The following is a 24,007-nucleotide window of genomic DNA, read 5'->3' as shown; positions in this document are numbered from 1 at the left end:
TGTTTGTCATCAAAGATTATGGAAAAATGAGATTCAGTTGTCATCCTTTGATTGTTACCAATACAAGCTCATTGAAGTATTAATGGAAAGTTGGATATTCACAAATGCCACGACACAGCAAACTTCAACTGCAGGTGCTGAATTTATACAAACAATTCCTGAGAGTTGCCACCCAAAAGCCTGGAACATATGAACATGTTCAATCTCAGTTCAAACAAAATGCACAAATTCCCAAGACGGAAATAATGAAAATTGAGTACATGTTAAGAAGAGGAAAAAGACAGCTTGAACTACTGAAAAATTCTTCTGTTACTAGAATGGGAGTTTTTGAATCTGAAAAAAAAAGATAATACATCTTGAGGATTAGACTTTTTATAAATAATAATATAGTTTCAGTTTACTTATCAAAGAAATTCTGTGGGTTGTTTTTAAAAAGTAGAAAACTCTAGGACTAAATAACACTAATTCTAATCTTCTTCATCTTCTCTTTGTTCTGAACCTGGGGGTTCAAAAATAAAATCTCATCATGGCTGGAATAGTGAGACGACTCTGTACCAATACAGCAGAGAAGCACTTGACTTCATCTGTCTACCACAGGGTCTTATCATCATTCCCTGAAGGAATTCAGATGGCTTTTGCCTATGGGTCCGGTGTCTTCCAACAGCAGGGTCATGTTGACATGTCCAAAAACATGCTGGATTTTATATTTGTTGTTGATAACCCTATTGTTTGGCATAGACAAAACATGCAATCAAACAACAAGCATTATTCCTTCTTGAAGTACCTTGGACCTACAAATATCACAAAGATTCAGGAACAGTTTGCAGCTGGAGCATATTTCAACACTTTAGTACCCTTTGAGGATAGGTTCATCAAATATGGTGTCATCAGCACCAGACGATTAATTACAGATCTTCTTGACTGGGACTCCTTGTACGTTAGTGGACGTCTTCACAAACCGGTGAAATTCCTCGTTACACCAACGGATTCCGATCTGTTGAAAGCTATGCAAATAAATCTACAAAGTGCCACCCATGCAGCCCTGTTGATTCTTCCCGAGACCTTCACAGAAGAGGAGCTTTATATCACAATCACTGGCCTGTCTTACCATGGTGATTTTAGAATGAAAGTTGGGGAGGACAAAAACAAGATTTCCAATATTGTGAAACCAAATATGCCATTTTTTCGACAAATGTACCACACGTTTCTTGAAAATGAAGAGCATTTATTTTGGGATAAGAACAAATCACTTGAACAGTATCCTAGTTATGTTACACAGTTTCACCATTTGAATTTACTGTCCAAAGCTGTACAGATGGAGTTGCTGACATTAAAATACAAAGGTGGAATTTATCCTGACATGGAAGAGGTTCTTAGACAATATGCTCACGATAGCGCCTGTGGTGAACATGTAGCAAAATGTATTTCTAGTATTGTATGGAATTCCAGCCTTAATCAGAGTTTAAAAAGCCTCTTCACTGCTGGTGTTGGAAAATCAGCCAGATACAGTGCAGCAAAACTAAAGAAAATGTTCAAGAGCTAGTGTAAGTAACAGTGTTTGAGTACATGTTACTGATGGGATCTTGAGTCCATAGTGGAATTCAGGCCCTTTATCCTTTAGATCAAATGGAAATTACTTATGGCTTGTGAACATGTGATCCTGTCACTATGAGAGTATTGGAATTAAACCTAACATAAGTTTGTATAGATCTAATAAAATGTGTTATATTCATCCTTCATAGTCTCATTTTCTCTTTATGCTTACTCCAATGGGGATACGCATGTATGTAAGACTAGGATATATAAATCCTAAATTAAAAATCCAGTAATAGTAATGTGCAAATCCAACAGGGATCTCTCTCTCTCTCTCTCTCTCTCTCTCTCTCTCTCTCTCTCTCTCTCTCTCTCCGTGTCTGATACACGGACATGAATCACTGTATGGTTTTCCATTGTAGTATGTGACTATTATAAGTACTATGTGCGCACGTGTTTATAATTATCATTTGACATTTTTAGTAATATAATTGGCGTAATGGAATTATACAGAATTGAACAGTGATTTTGGGAACGTCTTCTTTTAAAAACTGTTCAGTTTATGCCAATCTGTTAATAATGCAGCTGTAAGCGAAACATAATCAGATATGTTATTATTATTTATTTTTAAGGGGGGGGGGGGGGAGATTTAATTTGGTTTGACAAAAAAGAAAAGGAAACCCGTTCTATTTTATGTGCTATTTGTGAAAACATTGGACAATATATAAAGAAAACAGCAATACCCGTCGTGAGGGTTGCCGCCTGCTGAAATTATGTCCTTGATTAGTTCATCGTGCTGGATTCATTTGCTTTTGTTAGGTCTCTCTACATGTTGGAGATCCGTTTTATATATACAGGTGTAGGTTGAAACAACAAAATAATAATAATAAATCGACAAATAATATGGGTGAGTATTGTTGTTTTATTTATATCTTGACTAATGTTTGCCCATAAATATAGAAATGTTTTGTTTTATTTCCAAAACTGTAATCCCCTCCCCCATTTTAATTTTTTCTTGCTTCAGGCAAAAACTTTTATATTGGGGTGGTGGTGGCAACTATGTTGTCTGAATTGATTTGAGTGGCGACCTGAAAATATACTGAATCCCTTTAGAAACGCACCACACAGTTCACCACCTAAAACAAATATTTTGTGAACTGTATCACTGGGAAAATGTGTTCATGTGAATTTCATTCAATGGTGAGCACTATCATCAACACATATGGACAGAGATGAGTTTTTATTCTGTGATACTAGATTGAACATCATAGGGGTCAAAACCAAATATGTATGGTTGAACATGCGATCGGCAAATGGATAGGCTATCAGTAGCGTGTGTGTCCTCCATTGGATGCAATACACACTGCATCGACGCCTTATGGAGTTAACCAAGTTCTGGAAGGCGTGTCGCACTTTGTTCCATTCCTGCACAATGACCGCCTCAAGGTCAGGGATATTCTGGATTTGTTGTCTGAGATAAAGACGCCGTCCCAGCTCGTGCCAGACGTGTTCAATAGGTGCCATATCCGGGGAAAGAGCAGGCCATGGCATGGAGTTGATGTTTGCAGCTAGGAACTGCATGCTCACACGTGTCGTATGAGGACGAGCGTTATCTTGCTGAAAGACATGCATGTGAGGATGTGCTTGGAACATGGGCATAACGATAGGCTGTAAAACTTCATCTCTGTAGTTTATTGCATTCATCCGTCGCCTACAAATGTGCAGGGGTGGTGGGGTGGGGGGTGTCCTGTGATCAAAAGAAAAGGCACCCCAAACCATCACACTTCCGCCACCCCATCGATTGGTCTGGTACACACAACAATCCGCATAACGTTCTCCGCGACGTCTCCACACAGATGACAACCTTCAGCGTGATGCAGATGAAAGTGACTTTCATCACTGAATAGGACCTCTCTCCAATCATGTCTTCGCCAAGTTTGATGTTGTTGAGCCCATTCCAGTTGCTGCTGACGATGATGATTGGTCAGGATAGAACCAACATAAAGTCGTCGTGCACGAAGTCTTGCTGCTGCTAAACGGCACCTTATGGTGGATTCATACACTGGACCCTGTAGACTACGTGTAGCTGCAGTTGTTTGGGTTGCTGGACGGAATCGATCACACAAATGAAGGACCCGGATGTATCTATCTTGCGCTGGGGTCGTCACACGTGGTTGTCCAGGACGTTGACGATCACGAGTTGATTCTGTTTGCCGGGACCATCCATTTTACCTTGTTATTGTGGAGTGATGACAATTGAATTGTCTGGCAACAGCTCGAATGGAAATTCCACCTTGTAGCAATCATACTGCTTGATTGCGTTGGTTTTTTGTCAATCGCTGCATCATTTTCACTATTTTACGAATGTTTAGAGGGAAAATCACCACAGATCGGTGTTCAAAGGCTCTTTCGTGGCATATTGCTTCACAAACATCTAAACTATTGTGCTCTCTTGGAGTACAGCAGGCAAAAATCATGATTTTCATGATTTCCACGTGCACGTAGTTGAGTTGACGCAAAGTCAATGTGTTCGGCGCATTGTTTAACATGTTTAAATTGATATCGTTACCAAAAATTGTAACCATTGCCAGTGAAAAGACCCTAAACAAGCGCGTGTGTAGGAAATAAGAGAGTGGTATAGTGGATGCAGCCAGACACCACCAGCGCGAAATAACGCAAGAGGGTGGTAGAGTGTTTTGCAAATACTAACCCCCAAGCACGGAAGGGGTAGGACCTAGCCCAGTGGTATAGGACATACAAGTGCCCTTGCTACTAATGGAAAAATGGAGCGGGTTTCCTCTCTAAGACTGTCAGATTTAATAAATTTTAGTCATCTAAAAACCGATGATTAATACATCAGTGTTCTCTAGTGGTGTCGGAAGCGTGGCCCCAGTAGTGAAGCGCTCGCTTTGATGTGCGGTCTATCTGGGATCGATCCCCGTCAGTGGGCCCATTCAGCTATTTCTCGTTCCAGCCAGTGCACCACACTAATATATCAAAGGCCGTGGTATGTGCTTTCCTGTCTGTGGGATGTTGCATATAAAAGATCCTTTGCTTCTAATGGAAAAATGTAGCGGGTTTCCCCGCTCAGACTAAGTCTAACGTACCATAAGTTTAACATCCAATAGCCCATGATTGATACATCAATGTGCTCTAGTGGTGTCGTCGATCTTTCTCCCTCCATCCATCCCTCTGTGTATATTTCTCTCTCTCTCTCGCCTTTATTGTTTTAATCGTTGGCCTGGTTCAAAACAGTTCATTAGGGAATACTACATAGAGTGGCCAATGGATTCCATTTATCTTACAACTCGATTAAAAAAAAAACGTATTTAACGAGCGATAGCGTCACACAGTAGTCAGTTTCAGGTCAACTTACAACGTAGGCCTACACGTCACAGGACAATCAAAACCTAGCGCCCCCCCCCCCCCCCCCCTCATTTTATTGTATGGTATGATCATCACTGGAAGAACCAGTCGCATGTCTTCAGAGTGATCTACAACGGATCATGTCTTACACGGGTGAATAATGCTAGGTTCAGATTACCAACTGACACAACGGACTTCGTCAACTCGCCGATCTCACGACTTCTACAACTGTCCAGTTGCCAGTCTGAGCACTCTTACAACACGATTGTTCTCTTACGACCGATTAATTGTTGATCTGATCGCACCCGTCGTAAGTTTGTAGTAGGGGAAATTACAGCGCAACTGTCGAGTTGGCCAACGTCGTCGTGGCAGTTGATATCATGTCTGAGCCTACCATAACAAAGTGTGTCGAAATGTTTGCAAAAATGCATTATTACCCAGTATACGGTACTTTGGCGTAATGACGGTAGCAAGTGAACATGCTTCCCCGTACATTTTTGATTCATAAAATACATGTGTAGTCATGGGCGTCAATCGGTGGGGGCCAGGGTGGACACGTCCCCCTCACTTTTCAGCTTGGGGGGGACAGCATAGGAAATGTCTCCCCCCCCCCCCTTTTTTTCAGACGAAACAAATATTTTCTAGTATATATAGCGTAACTAATCACCATTTGGCATTTCGCCTTGGAGTGCCGGCTGGCCTCAGATTACAGTTATCTTCCCATTTCACCGCGCAAGTAATCTGCTGTTTGACTGTGATTATTTCATGGCAGACAGCTATGAAGTGGCAACTGTTTGACTGAAGTGACAGGGGATAGCATGTAGTTTGTAAACATGTGTAACTTGCTGACATTGACCACTTGTTTGTGGTAATTCCGGCCCATGCAAAAGTAGTGCTTTTTGTGTAAAATGGGTTTACTCCGGCCTGGTTTAGAGGGTGTGTCTGTTTAAACCAATATGATGGGAGAAAGAGCTGGACAACAGGGGTTGTCCTTTTCAGGGTATGTGTCCCCCATGCAGGCAAAGGTACATACAAAACTTCACGGGCCTGCTGATATTAATAAAAATGTTATAGCCACTAAGGCTATATAGAAACATATAGCGAAATTAATTGTGGTCTGAGGCCGGCTCTTATGTTCCTACACTAGACTGGTAGTAAATATACTAATTATTTTACAATCTATTTGTAGTAGTTTTTATTTTAAACCTTGAAAAATAAATCACAAATATTCATTGTGCCCACTATATAATAAAATTATTAAAGGGACACACCCTAGTTACGTTTATTTGTTAACCATTACGGCGTTGTTTTTCGCTATTAAACCCCATTTTTCACAAATAAAATTGCACTTTACTTACATTTTATTATTTAGAATACACATTTCCATTCACCTGAAGTGCTTTTTGGTAATCCTGATGTTTGTAAAACCACGAAATGCATTTTTTGCATTTTTTCACAAAACGTGTTGTCGAGAAAAAACCGTTAAGCAAGCGAGGTTCAATCTATTTTTAATGTCACAGACGTTGGTATATCACGTGACCGTTATCATTTTGGTTCGGTTTGTTTTCTCGTGCACGGTTCGCGCAATCAACATCCGATTTGTTGTTGTTCATTTGTGAGATTTTTCTTCACAGTTCGTGAACATTTTCAGTAACAATAAAGTTCAGACAAGTAAGTGTCTCAATACAAAACGTTACAAACCCTTAAAACCAATAATTTTGCTAAGTCTTACGATATCTGGAGAGGGGATACAACCAGGACAGAACAGTTGCAACATGTCCAGGAGAGGTGAAACGAACGCACCCCAAGTCTGTGAAATTTGTCGTGACGTAGGCATTGTTGTGCTTCTACCGGTGACATCAGAATACTAACTTTCAAAATTATTTCAAGCAATTGGGACATGGGGATTCCCATGGTATTTATCGATATAAAACCTGCTTTTTCACTCCATGTGATAAAAACGTGATCTAAGTGTGTTACAGGTTTGTAGATTAACCAAATTATAATTTATTTTTGCTGGATGGAACTAGGGTGTGCGGCTTTAAGCAACTCGAAGCCGATGTTAAACTTTTAATTAACAACAATAACAAAATTTTCGCAAACCAGATTTGCTAAAACATGAAAATAAAAACACGCCCATTTCAAATTTACCAAACCTCGAAAATGAAAAACCTCGAAATGTTTCCGGTTATACGGTATCTAAATATGCGTTATTGGTCAAGTAAAAATAACTATTAAAACTTAATGGTTCTTTCTTTTATACTGAAATTGACTAATTGATTTCGAACTTCATATAAATAACAGGTATTGCTGATTTACTCTTAGCATTATGTCACTAAGTGTATATGCTATTTTGAAGAATAATATATATGCTTGCTCTCTTTCTCTCTCTCTCTCTCTCTCTCTCTCTCTCTCTCTCTCTCTCTCTCTCTCTCTCTCTCTCTCTCTCTCTCTCTCTCTCTCTCTCATCATCAATAGAAATATCAATCTATAAACTTAGGTAGTGATGTGTAATTTGACATAATTATACCCAAGTGTTGGGGCAGAAAGTCTATAAAAATGTAACACCAGAAATGTTCAGTACTGGCGTCTACTTTTTTATAATTTGAAAAACCCAATAAAAGACATTTGAAATTAATAATAAAATAAAACACGTAAAGGAAAGACGGAACGAAAGTTATATAAATAATGGTTACTAGCGATATTTGTTAATTTGTCAAGTAAATAATATTGTTTAATTATTATTTTTATTTTTTTTTATTCTGAAAAAAATGCGTTTATTTTAATTTGAAACAAGGACATCGGATCAAACTACCAATAGCGCATGCGCGCTAGGTAGATGATGGTCACTAGTTTAGTTGTTATAGACCGGCCGTGGTTATATCGTCGGAAAAACAACTACTCCAGTCTCCAGGAATCTAATAAGGAATATTTTGCATACAATGTATTCGTCAATTATCATTGTACTCATAGGCTTATATCCGGTTATTTTGACATGCTATTTGATACAACAATTCGGATTTGATGAATTACACGCAGGTTATTTGGCAAACTGCATCGTCCAGGACGAAACGCTAACGGAGGTAGTATACCGTAGAAAAACTACCATGGACATTAAAAAGTTCTTCACTGCCATACCACGCCATGCCCAGACTCTGTTGCGAGTAGGGACGACACCGGATTCAAATGTCGAAGTTGTTGGTAAAGATGTTAAAGAAAAAACAGAGAAAAGAGTCACTTCTCAGACACGGTTGCCCATCATACCGTCAGTGTCGTACCAGCCACGGGACGTCAACTGCATGCCGGTGCAACGGCTCGCTAAACGAACGCTATGTTTTCAGCGCGCGTGGTTCGATAGCTTTCCATGGCTCCACTTTGACGCTAACGTTAGCGGAGTACTCTGCTTTACTTGTGCTAAAGCAGCATGCATGGACTTGGCCGGCATGGCGCGGTGTTCAGAGGACACATTTGTTTCCAAGGGATTTTGCAACTGGAAGAAGGCAATTGAGAAATTCAAAATCCACGAAAAGACATCTGCACATATGATTTCTGATAGCAACCTGAAATTCCGGTCTTCCAACAACGACGTTGACGCACAGTTAAGTACGCACCATCTTGAAGAACAAACGAAGGCACGCAACGCTCTGCTGAAGATTGTGACGACCGTCCAGTATCTAGCGCAGCAGGGACTGGCAATACGCGGCAAAGAGTCAAGCGACGGTAACTTAATGAAGTTGTTAGAGCTGCGGAGCAACGATGACGTCGTGTTACGGAGGTGGTTGACACGCACAACTTCATACACAAGCGTTGCCGTGCAAAACGAACTGTTAAAAATCATGGCACACATGGTGCTGCGAAATATTTGCAAGAACGTGGGCCTTTTTGCAGTCATTGTCGACGGAACCCAAGACATCCAAGGCGTTGAACAGGAGGCAATATGCGTGCGATATATAGACGACGCTTACGACGTTCACGAAGACTTTATCGGTCTGTACAGCGTATCTGAGACGACTGGTGCCAGCCTCAGCAATATGCTGCAAGACGCGTTGCTCAGACTCAACCTCCCAATCACGCATCTGAGAGCGCAAACGTATGACGGAGCCAGCAATATGTCGGGCAAATACCAAGGCTGCCAAGCACTGATCAAGAAAGTACAACCACTGGCAAACTACACGCATTGCGGTGCACACATCACGCACCTCATCTGTGCGAAGGCCATCGAGAGTGCACCGTTCCTTCGCAATGCTCTTAACGTGGTGCAGGAACTGGGAGGCTTCTACAACTCATCAGGCAAATTTAAAAATTTGTACCTCGATCTGCAAGTTATGGATGATAGCCCTTCCCCTTCACGCCTGAAGCCGCTTTGTCAACACGCTGGCTGTCACGTGGGATTGCCGTTAGAGCCGTCCTTAGCAACTACGCACACGTGCTGGAGGCACTGAACGAGGCATCATCTACATTTGGCAGCAGCACAGCAGCGAGGGCTAACGGCATTCATAGCCTCCTGTCTACCGCGAAATGTGTACTTGGTCTGGTTGCATCTCTCCCAGTGATCGAATGCCTCGAAAAATTCAACACAGTGCTACAAGGGGCAGAGACAACTGTTGATGGGATGCTAGTTGCTGCATCTGTTGTTAGCAAGAACCTTCTGTTATATCGGCGCGAAATAAATATGGAGTTCCACGCGATTTTTGAGACGGCAACTGACAAAATTCGAGAACTGAACATTGAGCCAATCTCCTTGCCGCGCACTCGGAAAATTCCACGACGATACAATGACGGCGAAAAATCCCACACGCACACCAGCTCAGAGGAGTTCTTCCGTGTGCAGTATGTGGCGGCAGTTGACAGTGCTGTTGCTAACATTGATGCCTTCTTCACCTCTACGGACTTGACCTCATACAAGCAGTTGTCCGACATGCTCACCACCGGTGTCGTAGACGAAGACGTCGTTTCTCGCTACCCCGAACTGTCTGAATCACTGCAGCAGGAGCTGACATTCTTCTGCCGACAGTACGAGCACTCCAGCGTGGACAATGTGCGCATCACATTTCGCAGTATGGTACCAGAAGTTAGAAAGTTGTTTCCGCAAGTGTCAACCCTACTACGTCTCCTTCTGGTATCGCCTGCAAGTTCGTGCTCTGCTCAGCGTTCATTCAGCGCACTTCGCAGGGTGAAAACGTGGCTCCGGAGCACTATGACCCAGCAGCGTCTCAACCACGTGATGGTCTGTCATGTGCACATAAATCGTCTTGCCGAGTGCACTGCACGAGATATCGCAATTGAATTTGTCGATGGATCGAGCGATACACGGCGTAGTGTTTTGGGGAAATTTTAGACCATTAAAGACTTGTTGGAATACCATCAGTGGCACCATTGTTTTTATTCATGTTCATTATTTGTACTTGAATTAAGAAATTTGACCAATAAAGTTATATTGTATCTATATACCATTTGTTCAGTTTAGTCACAATAATTAAGGCGAAAAATATTTTGTCAGAAAGCAGCTCGGCTAGCCAGCAGAAAACACCTCAGAACAGCCCTAGAAGGGGTAAATTTTCCAAAATTTTCGGGGGGAGGGCCCCCAGACCCCCCGCCACGGGCTTCGCGGCTGCGGCTCTCGCGGTGTCGGGCTTCGCAAGACACCTCGACCCCCCCCCCCCCCCTGAAAAAAATAAAAATATGTGTATATGTATCAGTCCCCCCCCCCCCCCCCCCCACACTTTTAAAACCGGATCGACGCCTATGTGTGTAGTAACGCATTAGTAGTAGACATCACGTTAAAAACTTTGTTTTGTTTAAGACACCACTAGAGCATACTGATTTTTATTAATAATCGGCTATTGGATGTCAAACATTTGGTAATTTTGACATATAGTCGGAGCCGGTTTAAGGATCCGCGGGGCCTGTAACATAAATAACAGCGGGATCCCCTTTCCAGGATATATATTTTGCAATCTGATTAAAATTAACTCTACTGGTCTCACCAGTAGATCTAACAGCATTGCGTGGACTCCCATGTCCAGGTGACATTTCATCTATAAATAACAATTTAAATATCGACCAATTACACTTCGCTTTTTATAACGTTATACGGAAGCATAAACATTCTGAAAATATCGGTCGAGACTATTTATGCAATAGGCGAACTTTATGATACTGTGAATGGGGGGTTTATATGCTACAACTATTTTCGTGTTTCATTGCTTCTTCTTTTCTTTTTTTTCAGGCATGTCCCGAACATGCCGGGTGCCCCATTTATTTCATAAAACCTCCTTAATTACAATAAACCAGGTTCTCCTTGAATGTGGCCAATAAAGATCTACATATGAGTGTAAGTGCTTGTTACAAAATAATATACATTTTAATTAGTGCATGTTTGTATTTTTGTTTTCTTTATATTATTAGTGTGTATGACTTAGGTGGTGTGTATTTACAATATCTTAACCTCATTGCTTCTTTCTGTCGGTGTAATTAATAAAATATTAAGTTCTTCGGTCGCATGTACATCATGATCACCATTACCTCTGTCGTAATCATCACCACTATTATAACTACTACTACTACAACTAGTAATATTATTACTACTACCCTGTTACGTTTGGATCTTGATCGAACCTGTACTAGAAATAATTATGTAACTCCGGTGGCTTGGGGTCACAATCTCGCACCTCTATATATCAGGTGTATGTGTTGTGGTGTGCATGAGCAAGGCAGCGTGTTTGAGAGTGAACGTTTTTGTGTAAATGCCGTTTTAAGGAAGTTTGTTCTTTTGAAGTATGTACATGTATTTATAGTCCGTATTTGACGTACTTACGTTGGAATGATCAACTGTATTGTGATGTACGCAGAATGGTGTATACTGTCATATATAAGCTATGTATTTTACTGTATTCTGTGTGCATACTTAAGTATGAATAGATCGTTTACAGTTTGTTCAATGGACTGCTGGGGACTTGCGGGAGTTAAAAAGAGAAAAGATGTCTTTAATTATTTACGGTCAAAACGGTTCTGTTTACTTTCTTCATGACACCCATTTTACAAAAGAAAAAGAACTGTTTATTCGTGCAGAGTGGGGGTTTGAATGCATTTGTAATTGTAATAATAGCCAATCTCGCAGAGTTGCAATATTGTTAAATAATAATTTTGAATATAAAATACATTCAATATTTAGAGATGACAATGGAAATTTACTCATTGTAGATATAACAATTTGTAATCTACGTTTAATTTTGGTAAATCTATATGGTCCAAATACAGATAGTCAGGATTTTTACAAGTAAAATTGCTTAATAATACATATTATCGACTCGGGGGTGACTGGAATCTGATTTTAAACCCACACATAGATACACTCAATTTTCTTAATATCAAATTCACTGTAATCTTCTGTAATAAACTCTAATATACATTATGGATATAGAACCGATCATTCTATGCTAAGTCTTAAAGCCGCACACCCTAGTTCCAGCCAGCGAAAATAAATTATAATTTGGTTAATCTACAAACCTGTAACACACTTAGATCACGTTTTTATCAAATGGAGTGAAAAAGCAGGTTTTATATCGATAAATACCATGGGAATCCCCATGTCCCAATTGCTTGAAATAATTTTGAACGTTAGTATTCTGATGTCACCGGTAGATGTCGCTCGAAGCACAACAATGCCTACGTCACGACAAATTTCACAGAGTGCGCACAGACTTGGGTGCGTTCTTTTCACCTCTCCTGGACATGTTGCAACTGTTCTGTCCTGGTTGTATCCCCTCTCCAGATATCGTAAGACTTAGCAAAATTATTGGTTTTAAGGGTTTGTAACGTTTTGTATTGAGACACTTACTTGTCTGAACTTTATTGTTACTGAAAATGTTCACGAACTGTGAAGAAAAATCTCACAAATGAACAACAACAAATCGGATGTTGATTGCGCGAACCGTGCACGAGAAAACAAACCGAACCAAAATGATAACGGTCACGTGGTATACCAACATCTGTGACGTTTACACAGGAAGATTCCCTCTAAAAATAGATTGGACCTCGCTTGCTTAACGGTTTTTTTTCTCGACAGCACGTCTTGAGAAAAAATGCAAAAAATGCATTTCATGGTTTTACAAACATCAGGATTACCAAAAAGCACTTCAGGTGAATGGAAATGTGTATTCTAAATAATAAAATGTAAGTAAAGTGCAATTTTATTTGTGAAAAATGGGGTTTAATAGCGAAAAACAACGCCGTAATGGTTAACAAATAGCCGTAACTAGGGTGTGTCCCTTTAAGTTCGAATTAACTGAAAATATAAAACATAATAACTATTGGAAATTTTAAAAAAGAAATGGCTTGGGAAAGGTGTATCTCAAATCTGTGATCTTGTTGATGAATACGGCAACTTTTTAACTTTAACCGCATTTAATAATTTATACAAATTAAATGCATCTTTTTTAGAGTATCAAGGAGTTATTAACTCACTTAAGGCTTACCTTAAGAAGACGAAACTGAATATAATAGAAACAAATATTCCTTTAGATGATTCTCCTGTTCAACAAAAACTTTGTTCTATCAGAAATGGCTCGAAACTATATTATTACACACTTGTAACTTCTGGAAAGCCAAATTCTGCAATATCAAAATGGCAAAATTATATTATTTCAGACCTTAATTGGCACACTATTTATTTAAAACCATTTGTAACCACGCAAGAAATAAAACTTAGATGGTTCCAATATAGAATACTTATAGAATATTAACTACTAATAGTTTCACATATAAATTAAAATTAACTGACAGTGAAACGTGTACGTTTTGTCATGAAGGAAAAGAATCTATAGTACATTTATTTTGGGAATGTAACATTGTTAAGAACTTTTGGAATGATTATTTAAATTGGTTATCAAACTCATGTAAGCATATATGTAATTTAAAGCTTTCTCTTGAGCTAGTGATATTTGGATGTAAAGATAATATTAAAACAGATAATGTTTTTAACCTACTACTATTATTAGCTAAATAATTTATATATAAATGTAAAGTGCAAAGGGTCCAATTAAATATTATACACTTCCAAAACGAAGCTAAACAAAGATATAAAGTAGAAAAATGTATTTATCTTAGTAAGAACAATCTTAATAAATTCTTCACCAAGTGGTCAGTGTATTATTCTCTCTTTGATCAGACCTAATTTTTGTAACTTTCCTTGTGCATCGTCTTGTTCCCAGCGATCCACGCATTAATAATGTAGTTACATATGTGTGTGTGTGTGTGTGTGTGTGTGTGTGTGTGTGTGTGTGTGTGTGTGTGTATATATATATAAAATGTATATATATATATATATATATATATATATATATATATATATATAGCATGTGCGTATTTTAAATATTTATGTACGTCGTTCATGGAATGGAAAAGGATGAAAGTGTGCTGTTTTTTTGCGTGAGAGAAAGATAAATGGATAACTACATTGATTAGATATGTAGTGACAGAGAGAGAGAGAGAGAGAGAGAGAGAGAGAGAGAGAGAGAGAGAGAGAGAGAGAGAGAGAGAGAGAGAGAGAGAGAGAGAGAGAGAGAGACGGGGATGGAGAGGGGGGGGGGTTGGGGTTGGGGTTGGGGTGAGGTGGGTTTTGCAAGCCAGTACCCTAAAGTATTATATTATGTTGTTTTGGTTTATTAGTTTTATGTACACAACCCATGTTTTACCCTTGGCATGTGTTCTAATTGTAAACAAGGGGCTGGCAATAAAACTTGTAAAAAAAAAAAAAAAAAAAAAAAAAAAAAAAAAAATATGCAATAGGCGAACTTGTTGGTCTATTTCAACATTGAAAAAAACAGGGGGAAAAGTGCAGTAATACACTCTGGATTGTATACTAGTATAAACAGATTTTATGGCTATACTATCACGGGGTTTTTTCCGTTTTGAAACGAATTTTATATAACATTTTATATTGAAATTACTTTCCGGCATTCTTCGTAATTCACCCGAATCATTTCGTATACGGTCTACAGGCTGGTAGGTACTGGGTTCGAATCCCACTCGAGGCATGGAATTTTTAATCCAGATACCGACTCCAAACCCTGAGTGAGTGCTCCGCAAGGCTCAATGGGTAGATGTAAACCACTTGCACCGACCAGTGATCCATAACTGGTTCAACAAAGGCCATGGTTTGTGCTATCCTGCCTGTGGGAAGCACAAATAAAAGATCCCTTGTTGCCTGTCGTAAAAGAGTAGCCTATGTGGCGACAGCGGGTTTCCTCTAAAAAAATCTGTGTGGTCCTTAACCATATGTCTGACGCCATATAACCGTAAAATAAAATGTGTTGAGTGCGTCGTTAAATAAAACACTTCTTTCTTTCTTTCATTTCGTATACCCTCGGCATAAACCCAATTCTTTTCAAATCACTTGCATGATTTTGAAAGTAATGTTTTGATTGGTCGAATGAAAGGTCAACTGGACATGAGCTCCAAGGGACTGCTGTTAGATCCACATGTAATAGTGGAGATAATTTTATTTAGATTGTATATTTTGCAACCCCCACGGAGAGAGGGGGGAAATTACCTGGGGAAAATAAATGTACACATTACCGCGGGGCCCCCGGAAGCGTGGGGTCCGTAGCACATACTACATTTGCTACTATGATAAACCGGCTCTGCATAGTCATAGAGAGCAAACCATTTACATTTTCCCATTAAAGGGACATTCCTGAGTTTGCTGCAATTTTAAAGATGTTATCGACTAACAGATTTTTTAACGAATGTAATTACATATCAAATATATTTTTCTGCATAAAATATTAATGGCTGTATATTAAACATGTTTCTGATCGTTCTAATATTTGTACTACGTTAATTTCATTTTATTTCCTAAAATATCTTTTTTTCGTACGTATGAAATTATTTGAAGACAAAATCTAGTTTGGGCTTCTTACAAATATTAAGATGACCAGAAACACATTGAATATACAGACACTGATCTTCTAAACTAGAAAATATATCTAATATGTAAGTTTAATCGTAGAAATATTTTATTAGTCGGAAACATCTTACAATGCAGCAAACTCAGGCATGTCCCTTTAATAGTAAGGGATCTTTTATATGCACCATCCCGCGGACAGGATAACACATACCACGGCCGTTGATAATTGTTTCATTTGTATTTTCATTTCAAGTTATTTTCGTGATTATATCCATTACGGTTCAAGCACGCTGTCCTGGGCACACACCTCGGCTATATGGGCCGTTTGTCCAGGACCGTGAGTGAGTCCATAAAACTTGTTCTGGGTAGGAGCCGGTACTAGGCTGCGAACCCTAACAAGCTTTATGTCCGATGGCTTAAGGTCCACGACACCACCGAGGCCGGTAAATTGTTTCAAGTGCGAGCCCTGAATATATGTACAGGAATATTGGCAAAATTTAACCACCGCTATACCAAACAACATACAAGTACTGATTTTACTTTAACAGATTGTTTATTAACATGCAAATGAATAAGGTCGACAGTCTCATTGCATCAGATGTTATCATAGACATAGTGTTGGGAAATAACTGTAGATTGAGACCATGTACAATGACCGGCTAACATGATTGTTTAGCCTTCAAGAATGGTGCCTTAAAACATTTGTATTTCATGTGATCAAAATATCGTAACCAAGAAATATGGCAGAATGGTTTCAGCGACTTTACAAACGTCGTTTTGTTCGTTATGGACTTCCATTTTTGGTACAGTATCGTTAGTTGTCGGTCACGTAGGCTTACTATTAAGTTTGGTCTAAAGGTCCCGGCGACCACGTTGTATCAATTCGGACATTCTCGGATGTGATCGTCAAAGTGTAACGCTAGTCTTCCTTAAAACTGTTGATAATGAACCATAGTTGTATAATATATTATACAGGTTCGAGATATAGCTAAAACTGTAACCTATTACTGGTACATACGGTTTACAGATAGCTATTGAAATTAGGGGCCATTCAAATATTACGTAATGCTCCAGGGGGTGGATGGGTGGGTATAGGTCCAAACGTTATGTAGGGTTACAGGGAGTGGGTTGGAGTATTTAACAGCATTACATAACACACTTTTGTAAATTGCAAAAATTCATAATTTTTTATCATAAACATTTTGCCACGGTGACAATATTGAATGAAGATAGTTATAGCTAGGCATATGTAGGCTTACACACAGTAAGAATTATAAATTGAATTGAAATTTGTATTTGTGCTTTCCCAAATCTCAAAACATATATTACATCCATCACCCGACTTATTTGTGAATTGGTGTTCGTGTGCGTGCGTCTCCAAGCATTATGTAATATTTTGGGGGTGTATGATCTAGTGTTACAGGGCAGAGGGACGGTGTCTAAATTTGACAAAAATAGTGTTACGTAATATTTGAATGGCCCCTTATCTTCTAACTGGTATGACAGTTATTAATTTATAACATATATCGTCTCGGTATGTATTATGATGCCGTATGTATTTTGGCATGCTATCTTTAAATAGCAATTGTGCGTCATCAAAGAAAAGCTATGACATCAAAGGCAGAAGTTTTTGTTGACTGAAGTATTTTTTATTGATAAGAATAAAGCAATGTTTACAATTTGCCAATTTGTGGTAAGTATAAACAATTAAAAATACCATATAACTAAAAGAACTATTTTCTGTAAGGCACTTTTTTAACATGCATAAGCATCCCTCTATCTCTAAATTTTCACAATTAATTTTACTCACCTGCTGCATGAAACATTGTCATCTGCTACTAGTGAAACAAACACATGGCAGTTAGAGCAACCCTACGTCAATCTATTTCTATGCACGTCCAAATGAGTCCCCTGTCCTTATTTTACATGTACTGTGTACGATTATATTGGGTCAGGATTAAAGGATGCTCAAGTGCATATTACATCTTAAAATAATATCTATTTCACATGAAATGTGTAGTGGACATTGTTTTGAATAAAAGTAATAATAAAAAATCAAAACACTTGAAGGGCTGCCAAATTTACCCCACCCTATTAATGTACAAATAGTGAATATGCACTGGGCTATATGGTTTACATATGACGATAGGGTTAAAATGTATTTTAATAGTGTTATTTTTTACGTGTATTATTAATATGGAATTTATGGACCACCACACATCGTTTCCAGTTGTTTAGAGTTATTTTTCTTGAATATTGGTAATTCAGAAGTTATCGGGATGTTCCGCTTCAAAATACACACTGCATCATAAAGGTGAGAATATTACAGTATTCACAAGTAAAGTAAAACTAAAACTAATAATCCCACTATATATTGAAATTAATATTTATATTTTAATGATTTATATACATTAGGTTATGTCTCTGTCAGTAATAACAAGAAAAACAAGATCATTGCTTATCCGAGCCAAAACCCATACTGCGAGGATACATATATATATATATATGCATAAAGCACCCTCACACAAAAACTACACAAGTTCGATCTCGATTATATTCTTTAATCCATAATGATAACATATAGATAATGTATATGATATGGAGAGTTGGCCCCAAACGTCTTTCTCTCTTGCCAGATATTCTCTCTCTGTCTCTCTCAGTCTCTCAGTGAACTATCTTTCACCCCAGTCACTATAATAACACCACACACACCTGACCAATACTGGCAGACCAATACTGTCCTGGGTTCCTTAAGATAACCCCAGTGACAGTGTTTACCATATATTAATGTCCCAAGTGTCTTGGAGGAATTTCGCAAGTACCTTAAGTCTAAACAAAGAGAAATAAACCTTGGACGCCTTAGTGGTGTTTATGCATGTTTAGTATAATAACACATTATGCTGGGTGCTTTAGCTGAATCCCTCATGTATATATATATATATATATATATATATAGTAATATATTTGTTATCACTATTGGACATAAAGTGCTCAACACAATGTTAGTGGAGCAGGTACACTAAATTTTTAGCATTCACTAATAACTCATTACTCGGAGTTTCAGGCTCCTCGCCTTCATCAGATGAGTGTTTATAATTCTGATGAAGGCGAGGAGCCTGAAACTCCGAGTAATGAGTTATTAGTGAATGCTAAAAATTTAGTATATATATATATATATATAATTTTTAAATTCTAATAATAAATGAAATGGATTGTCTGTGTATAAATGCTGCACTTACTGATTTAAAAAAAGAAGAAAAATGGACATAGAAGTAACTTAACCTGTAATGTCTTAAAACAATTACTGCTTTTTTCTTTTTGAAGGCTGTTAAGTGTTATTTCGAGCCCTGATGTTAAACACCAAATAAAATGTGCTTAGGTGTCATTGTAACAAACATTTGTTTTTCATTCTTTCTTGCCTATTACAAACTGTTTGGCTACTACTAGAAAGCTTTTGATTGTTACAGATTGTTATTGTTGGAGGTTCTTACGGGCTCAAGTATTTTGCAGTAGTTCGCTATGAGTTTAGGAAAGGCAAAATGGTAAGAGTTTTATTTAAATTATTTTTAGATTATTCTGAACAAGATCAGTGTCAGTTTTGTCTTTAAATTAATATACCACCAAGTACTTAATGAGGACTTGCGATGGAACTCTCAAATCATTTGATTAATACAGGGATGAATCTAGGAATCTGGGAAAAAAGTCACAGGTGAAAACGTCATGGAAAAAAGTCACAACTTTTAATTAAAAATATATTGGGCAATGAAACACAGATGACAGTGTTGTTTGTTTTCAATGTTGGTGGTTTAAGTAGATGTTCTACCTGATGCCAGGGAGAAATTCTGCCACAGTCTTGCGGTCCTCCAGACGATTGATACACAGGTTGCGACGATGGTGCTCACTGTACGTTGCCTGCTCACGTTGAAACCATTCAATAACCCACCAGGTTGAGGTGTGGTAGTAGCCCACAAGGTTGAAGAACATGTTCAAACCTTCTCACAAGTTTGTGCAAGGATTATTTTATTTTCCTGTAATTTATTTTTCTGTACAAAATTGCGGGTTTTTTTCTGTTATTTGTTTTCCTGTGACCTTTTTTCCAGCCACCGAATCGAGAGGGTATTTACAAGCCAGCTCAGTTTCTCCTTTTTGTCCCTCACTTATATTAAACCAGTATCCCAGGTAGCATATATATCCCGCTCCCCTCCTTTGAGAAAAAGTAACATTTGCACATTAAATGCCAATTGGTCAGACCCCAATATATTTTTAGGTCAGTTCCCTACCCTTGGGGATTTCCCAATCCAGCCAGTATTCCACGACTAGTTCCAGTTTTCCATGACTGGTTCATGTATGTCAGTTTGTAGGCAAACATCTTCAGGGTTTGCACTACAGCAGTTGTTACTCATTCACATTTTCCTCTCTTTTGTTTTCTTTCTCAAATCCATGCTCACATCCTTGTTACAGACCCCTAATTTGACTTGGGGGGCCAGTTGTCCACTGAACATTTTACATATTATTTCAACTACCGGTGGCAGCAGTAGGTTTCTTCTCTCATTTGCTAGACCAAGTGTTGCATTTACTATAAGACGCAGGATTTAGCTCAGTCGGTAAAGTGCTTGCCCGGGGTGCTTAGTCATAGGAACCAGTCTGCGCCATGAGCAAAATGAAGGCAATACAATGTATTTCAGATTTTTGTAGCAAGGCAGTCAATTTGCATCTCTTCTAAAACACTTTACAGGCAAGTGTGAAAGGGACCGAGAATGGTCACTTGCTTTTCCTGGTGAAGACTGGGATCGAACCCCCTCAGCGGACCTGTTCTCTGATTGGGTTCTTCTCCTCACCCCAATCCTAACCAGTGGTCCACAACTGGTATATCAAAAGCCGTGGTGCTATCCTCTCTGTGGGGGAAATACATACGAATGATCTTATGGCTTTGCTAATGAAAAAAAAGGTTTCTCTGAAAACCGTGTCAGAATTATCAGTACTGATACTGCACTATTTTGTTTGAAATATTTCAGATCACATATGAAGAAGGCAAGAAATATGGCCTCCAAGTTAAAAAGAAAGAAGACAAGCCTTCCTTAGAATCCGAATATCTGGTATAATTTTAACATAGGAAACATCGGTTTACCTCTGTCGTTTTACCTCTGTCGTTTTAGCCATGTAAAATTTACTTGCATTTAATGTATGTTTGGTTACTTCGGTATATTAGGGTTGTTAGAGCACTTTATTCCATCCTAGCAGGCCATAGGATTTCAAATTTTCTTGTAATCATGGGAAACAATCTGAAACTTTGTTTAGGTTCCGTGAAGACAAGTTATATGGGAACCCATTTTTAACACCATCGATTTAAATTATTGCAAAAATCCATACAAAGTGACATGTTTTTAAACTCAGTATAAAGTTCGTTTTCAACATGCCCTCTCCATTACATGCATTCTGTTGTGAGTTTGATAGCCAAATAAAAACAATAGTTTAGGCCTATGTCATTTCCTCCCGTAAGGAAACCACAAAAAATAGTGAGGACTATTCGATTGCCACCTTCATTACTCAAGCACATGCATGATGTTGACGTCAGTGACAGTAGTTGGGAAGTTAAATATTTTCTACAAAATTATATTTGCATTTAAGTAATAGTTCTTGACCCCTTTATTTAAGAAATACACTACAAATAATTAATGCCAGTGATTTTGGTTCAAATGTGTAATGCGGTTGATTTGAGCGCATGTTGGAACTCTGATTCAAGTTTACCTGAACCGGAACACTGAGAAGTTTGGTTAACACAACAATCTGATTCATGCTACTGGAAATGATCATTACCAAAGGCCTACCTAGTGTTTTTATTTCAAGTCATTGACCTTAGTTTCTAAAATGTATACCATATTAGCTAAGGTCTGTACATGCCTGTAATAGTTTTCAATAAAATAATTTTGAAAAAGTAAAATATTCCCTACGGTACAAAAATCTTTTAAGGATATAACTCCCTCAGTGTACCCATTGGTTCCAACTAGTGGCCCACGACGGATATATCAGAGGCCATGGTATGTAGTGCCCCATCTGTGAGAAAGTGCACAAAGAACATCATTTGCTGCTAATGAAGACTTCATGTCAGAATTACCCAATGTTTGACATCCATTAAGTGAATATTAATCAATCAATGTGCTCTTGTGTTGGGAAAACAAACACTACCAAAATCTGTTAAAGACTGCTTTCGTGGATTTTTGGGCGTAACATAACCCAGTGGTAAAATGCTCACCTGGTGCGTGGTTGGTCTAGGATCAATACCCATCAGTGGGCCCATTGGGCTATTTCTTGTACCAGCCAGTGCACCATGACTGGTATGTGTTATTCTGTCTGTGTGATGGTGCATATAAAAGATCTCTTGCTACTAATGGAAAAATTAAGCAATTTCCTCTCCAAGACTATACGTCAAAATTACCAAATGTTTGACATCCAATAGCTGATGATTAATAAATCAATATGCTCTAGTGGTATTGTTACACAAAAACTTTGCATGCATTTTTGTAAACTACTTTTTGCTCTTTCAGTCACTCGAGCAGAAAGACATGGATAGCTGGAAGAACATTCGGGGTCCAAGACCGTGGGAAGACTCGAAATCTATACAAGATGAACAAAGACACTAGTTAATATACATGTACTGTATGTGTGGTTCATCAACAGAATCTTAACTGATGCAGCTTGGTTCATTGACATGCAATCAAAACTGATATTATTATAGATTAATGTACTCTCATGTAACATAATTTCTCTTTTTGTTTTAATAGCATAAAAAAATACTAAACATTAACAGATATTAAAACAAAATCAGCTTTTTCAAAGATGGTGGCCTGTGAAAAATTTATAAGAGAAAATTCATTAACAATTTTGACTTTTAGAGCTATGTTTGAAGTACCTGTAATTATATTGTAATATAATTTTAAAAGTGTCATAATATAGCTTGGACAAAAATATACAAAAAACTAAGGCACGGTTGTGTTTTTTAAATGGCCGTTTTAATAATCAGGTGTCAGTTACTCATTGTTTTCAGAGGACTGGAACAGTTAAAATGATAAAACATATATAAAGTTATTCCAGAAAAGGCTGCATTGTAATTGGAGGCAATTGTGTTTCCACAAGACTAATTTGGCATCTGCAGTAACAAACACGACCCTTCGGTAGTACCCTAACAGCATTTAGGTACCCCTCGACACTTGTATGTGATCTTATCATTTGTATTTCAAGGCGAAAAAGATTGTAATGGTATTTGTATGTAAGGTCTTGGATTGTATTAAACTTCTGTAACTAGAAAAGTGTGGTAGTGTTTGTATGGTGTGCTTCTACTGGTGGTAGTTACTAAACATTTGATGGCTTTTTGACACAGAGGACATCTTGTTCGAATCCCTCATTTTCGAAGCCGAGGAGTCCATTTCATTTAGAGACCGAAGTGAGGACTGGGGCCTAATTTATAAAGCTCTCTTGGGCAACATCGCATCATCCTTGCTAGTCTTTTAGCATTGCACTGCGAGATCGCAGTTGTGAATGAGGCACCTGGTGTGTTATTAATACAATAACTAATATAATTATAACCCAGTTGGAACCCTTAATAGCTGAACCGCTCAACTCCTAACACTGATACATAGCTTCACTTTATGGAGAGTACCACGGTCAACGAGCGAGTCACTCTTCACAGTCTTGTTTTGGCTTAGTATGCAATAAATACATCGTTTCTATTTTAAGAAAGCTGGAAAAATTCCAATGCAAATTGCTATTGGAAAATGTTTGTTTAAACATTACTAATGCACCTCATGGTGTTTGTTTCAAGTGAAATTATGGTAAGATATGTTATATTTGTGTATGATGCCAAAACAAAGAGTGTGAAAGTGACCAACGTGAACCTTAGTATACAGTAGTACATAAACTTATCTTTGTAGAGTAACTGTTGTGGACATTTCTCCATTAGTGACTGGATATTTGCACAGAGGTTTGAATCTCCTCAGCAGAAGTTGAGTTGCTTGTTACAGAACAGTACAGCTGAAATTTTGTTAAACATTTCTTATACCAATATAAACCTTTTGAAAATAAATGTTTTTACTAAACAAAATATGTTCACATTTTACTACTAATTTAATAAGCTTCTAATAGCTGTGTGTTAACAGCAAGGGAAGGTTAGTTGATTTCATTTTTATACACCAAGTAGGTACT

The 24,007-nt window shown here is 38.2% G+C and overlaps 2 protein-coding genes across 4 annotated transcripts; both read left to right on the top strand.

Annotated features, from left to right (window-relative positions):
* The first annotated feature begins 352 nt into the window (after positions 1-352).
* LOC121371632 (phosphatidate cytidylyltransferase, mitochondrial-like) lies at positions 353-1,732 on the top strand. Its single transcript, XM_041497662.1, has one exon. It carries the CDS (start codon positions 527-529, stop codon positions 1,541-1,543), a length of 1,017 nt encoding a protein of 338 aa, XP_041353596.1. The 5' UTR covers positions 353-526; the 3' UTR covers positions 1,544-1,732.
* Positions 1,733-5,016: 3,284 nt separating this feature from the next.
* LOC121371633 (cytochrome c oxidase assembly protein COX16 homolog, mitochondrial-like) lies at positions 5,017-23,901 on the top strand. Of its 3 annotated transcripts, none has more exons than XM_041497663.1 (4): positions 5,017-5,209; positions 19,276-19,350; positions 20,824-20,904; positions 22,354-23,901. In XM_041497663.1, exons 1-4 carry the CDS (start codon positions 5,060-5,062, stop codon positions 22,447-22,449), a joined length of 402 nt encoding a protein of 133 aa, XP_041353597.1. In that variant the 5' UTR covers positions 5,017-5,059; the 3' UTR covers positions 22,450-23,901. The 3 variants fall into 3 exon arrangements, with proteins under 3 accessions (XP_041353597.1, XP_041353599.1, XP_041353598.1); XM_041497665.1 differs by lacking the exon at positions 5,017-5,209 and adding an exon at positions 11,164-11,233; XM_041497664.1 differs by lacking the exon at positions 5,017-5,209 and adding an exon at positions 16,437-16,611.
* The last annotated feature ends 106 nt before the right edge of the window (positions 23,902-24,007 follow it).

This window comes from Gigantopelta aegis, chromosome 4 (genome assembly GCF_016097555.1).
Source record: "Gigantopelta aegis isolate Gae_Host chromosome 4, Gae_host_genome, whole genome shotgun sequence".
NCBI lineage: Eukaryota > Metazoa > Mollusca > Gastropoda > Neomphalida > Peltospiridae > Gigantopelta > Gigantopelta aegis.
This window is presented reverse-complemented; position numbering and strand designations above follow the sequence as displayed.

What these genes read in the sequence shown, in the direction of transcription:
- LOC121371632 (XM_041497662.1), top strand. Translation starts at nt 527, where the DNA reads ATGGCTGGAATAGTGAGACGACTCTGTACCAATACAGCAGAGAAGCAC.
- LOC121371633 (XM_041497663.1), top strand. Translation starts at nt 5,060, where the DNA reads ATGCTAGGTTCAGATTACCAACTGACACAACGGACTTCGTCAACTCGC. An exon ending in TTGATCTGATCGCACCCGTC is followed by an intron (nt 5,210 to 19,275) that starts GTAAGTTTGTAG and finishes TGATTGTTACAG; the next exon opens with ATTGTTATTGTTGGAGGTTC. An exon ending in AGTTTAGGAAAGGCAAAATG is followed by an intron (nt 19,351 to 20,823) that starts GTAAGAGTTTTA and finishes GAAATATTTCAG; the next exon opens with ATCACATATGAAGAAGGCAA.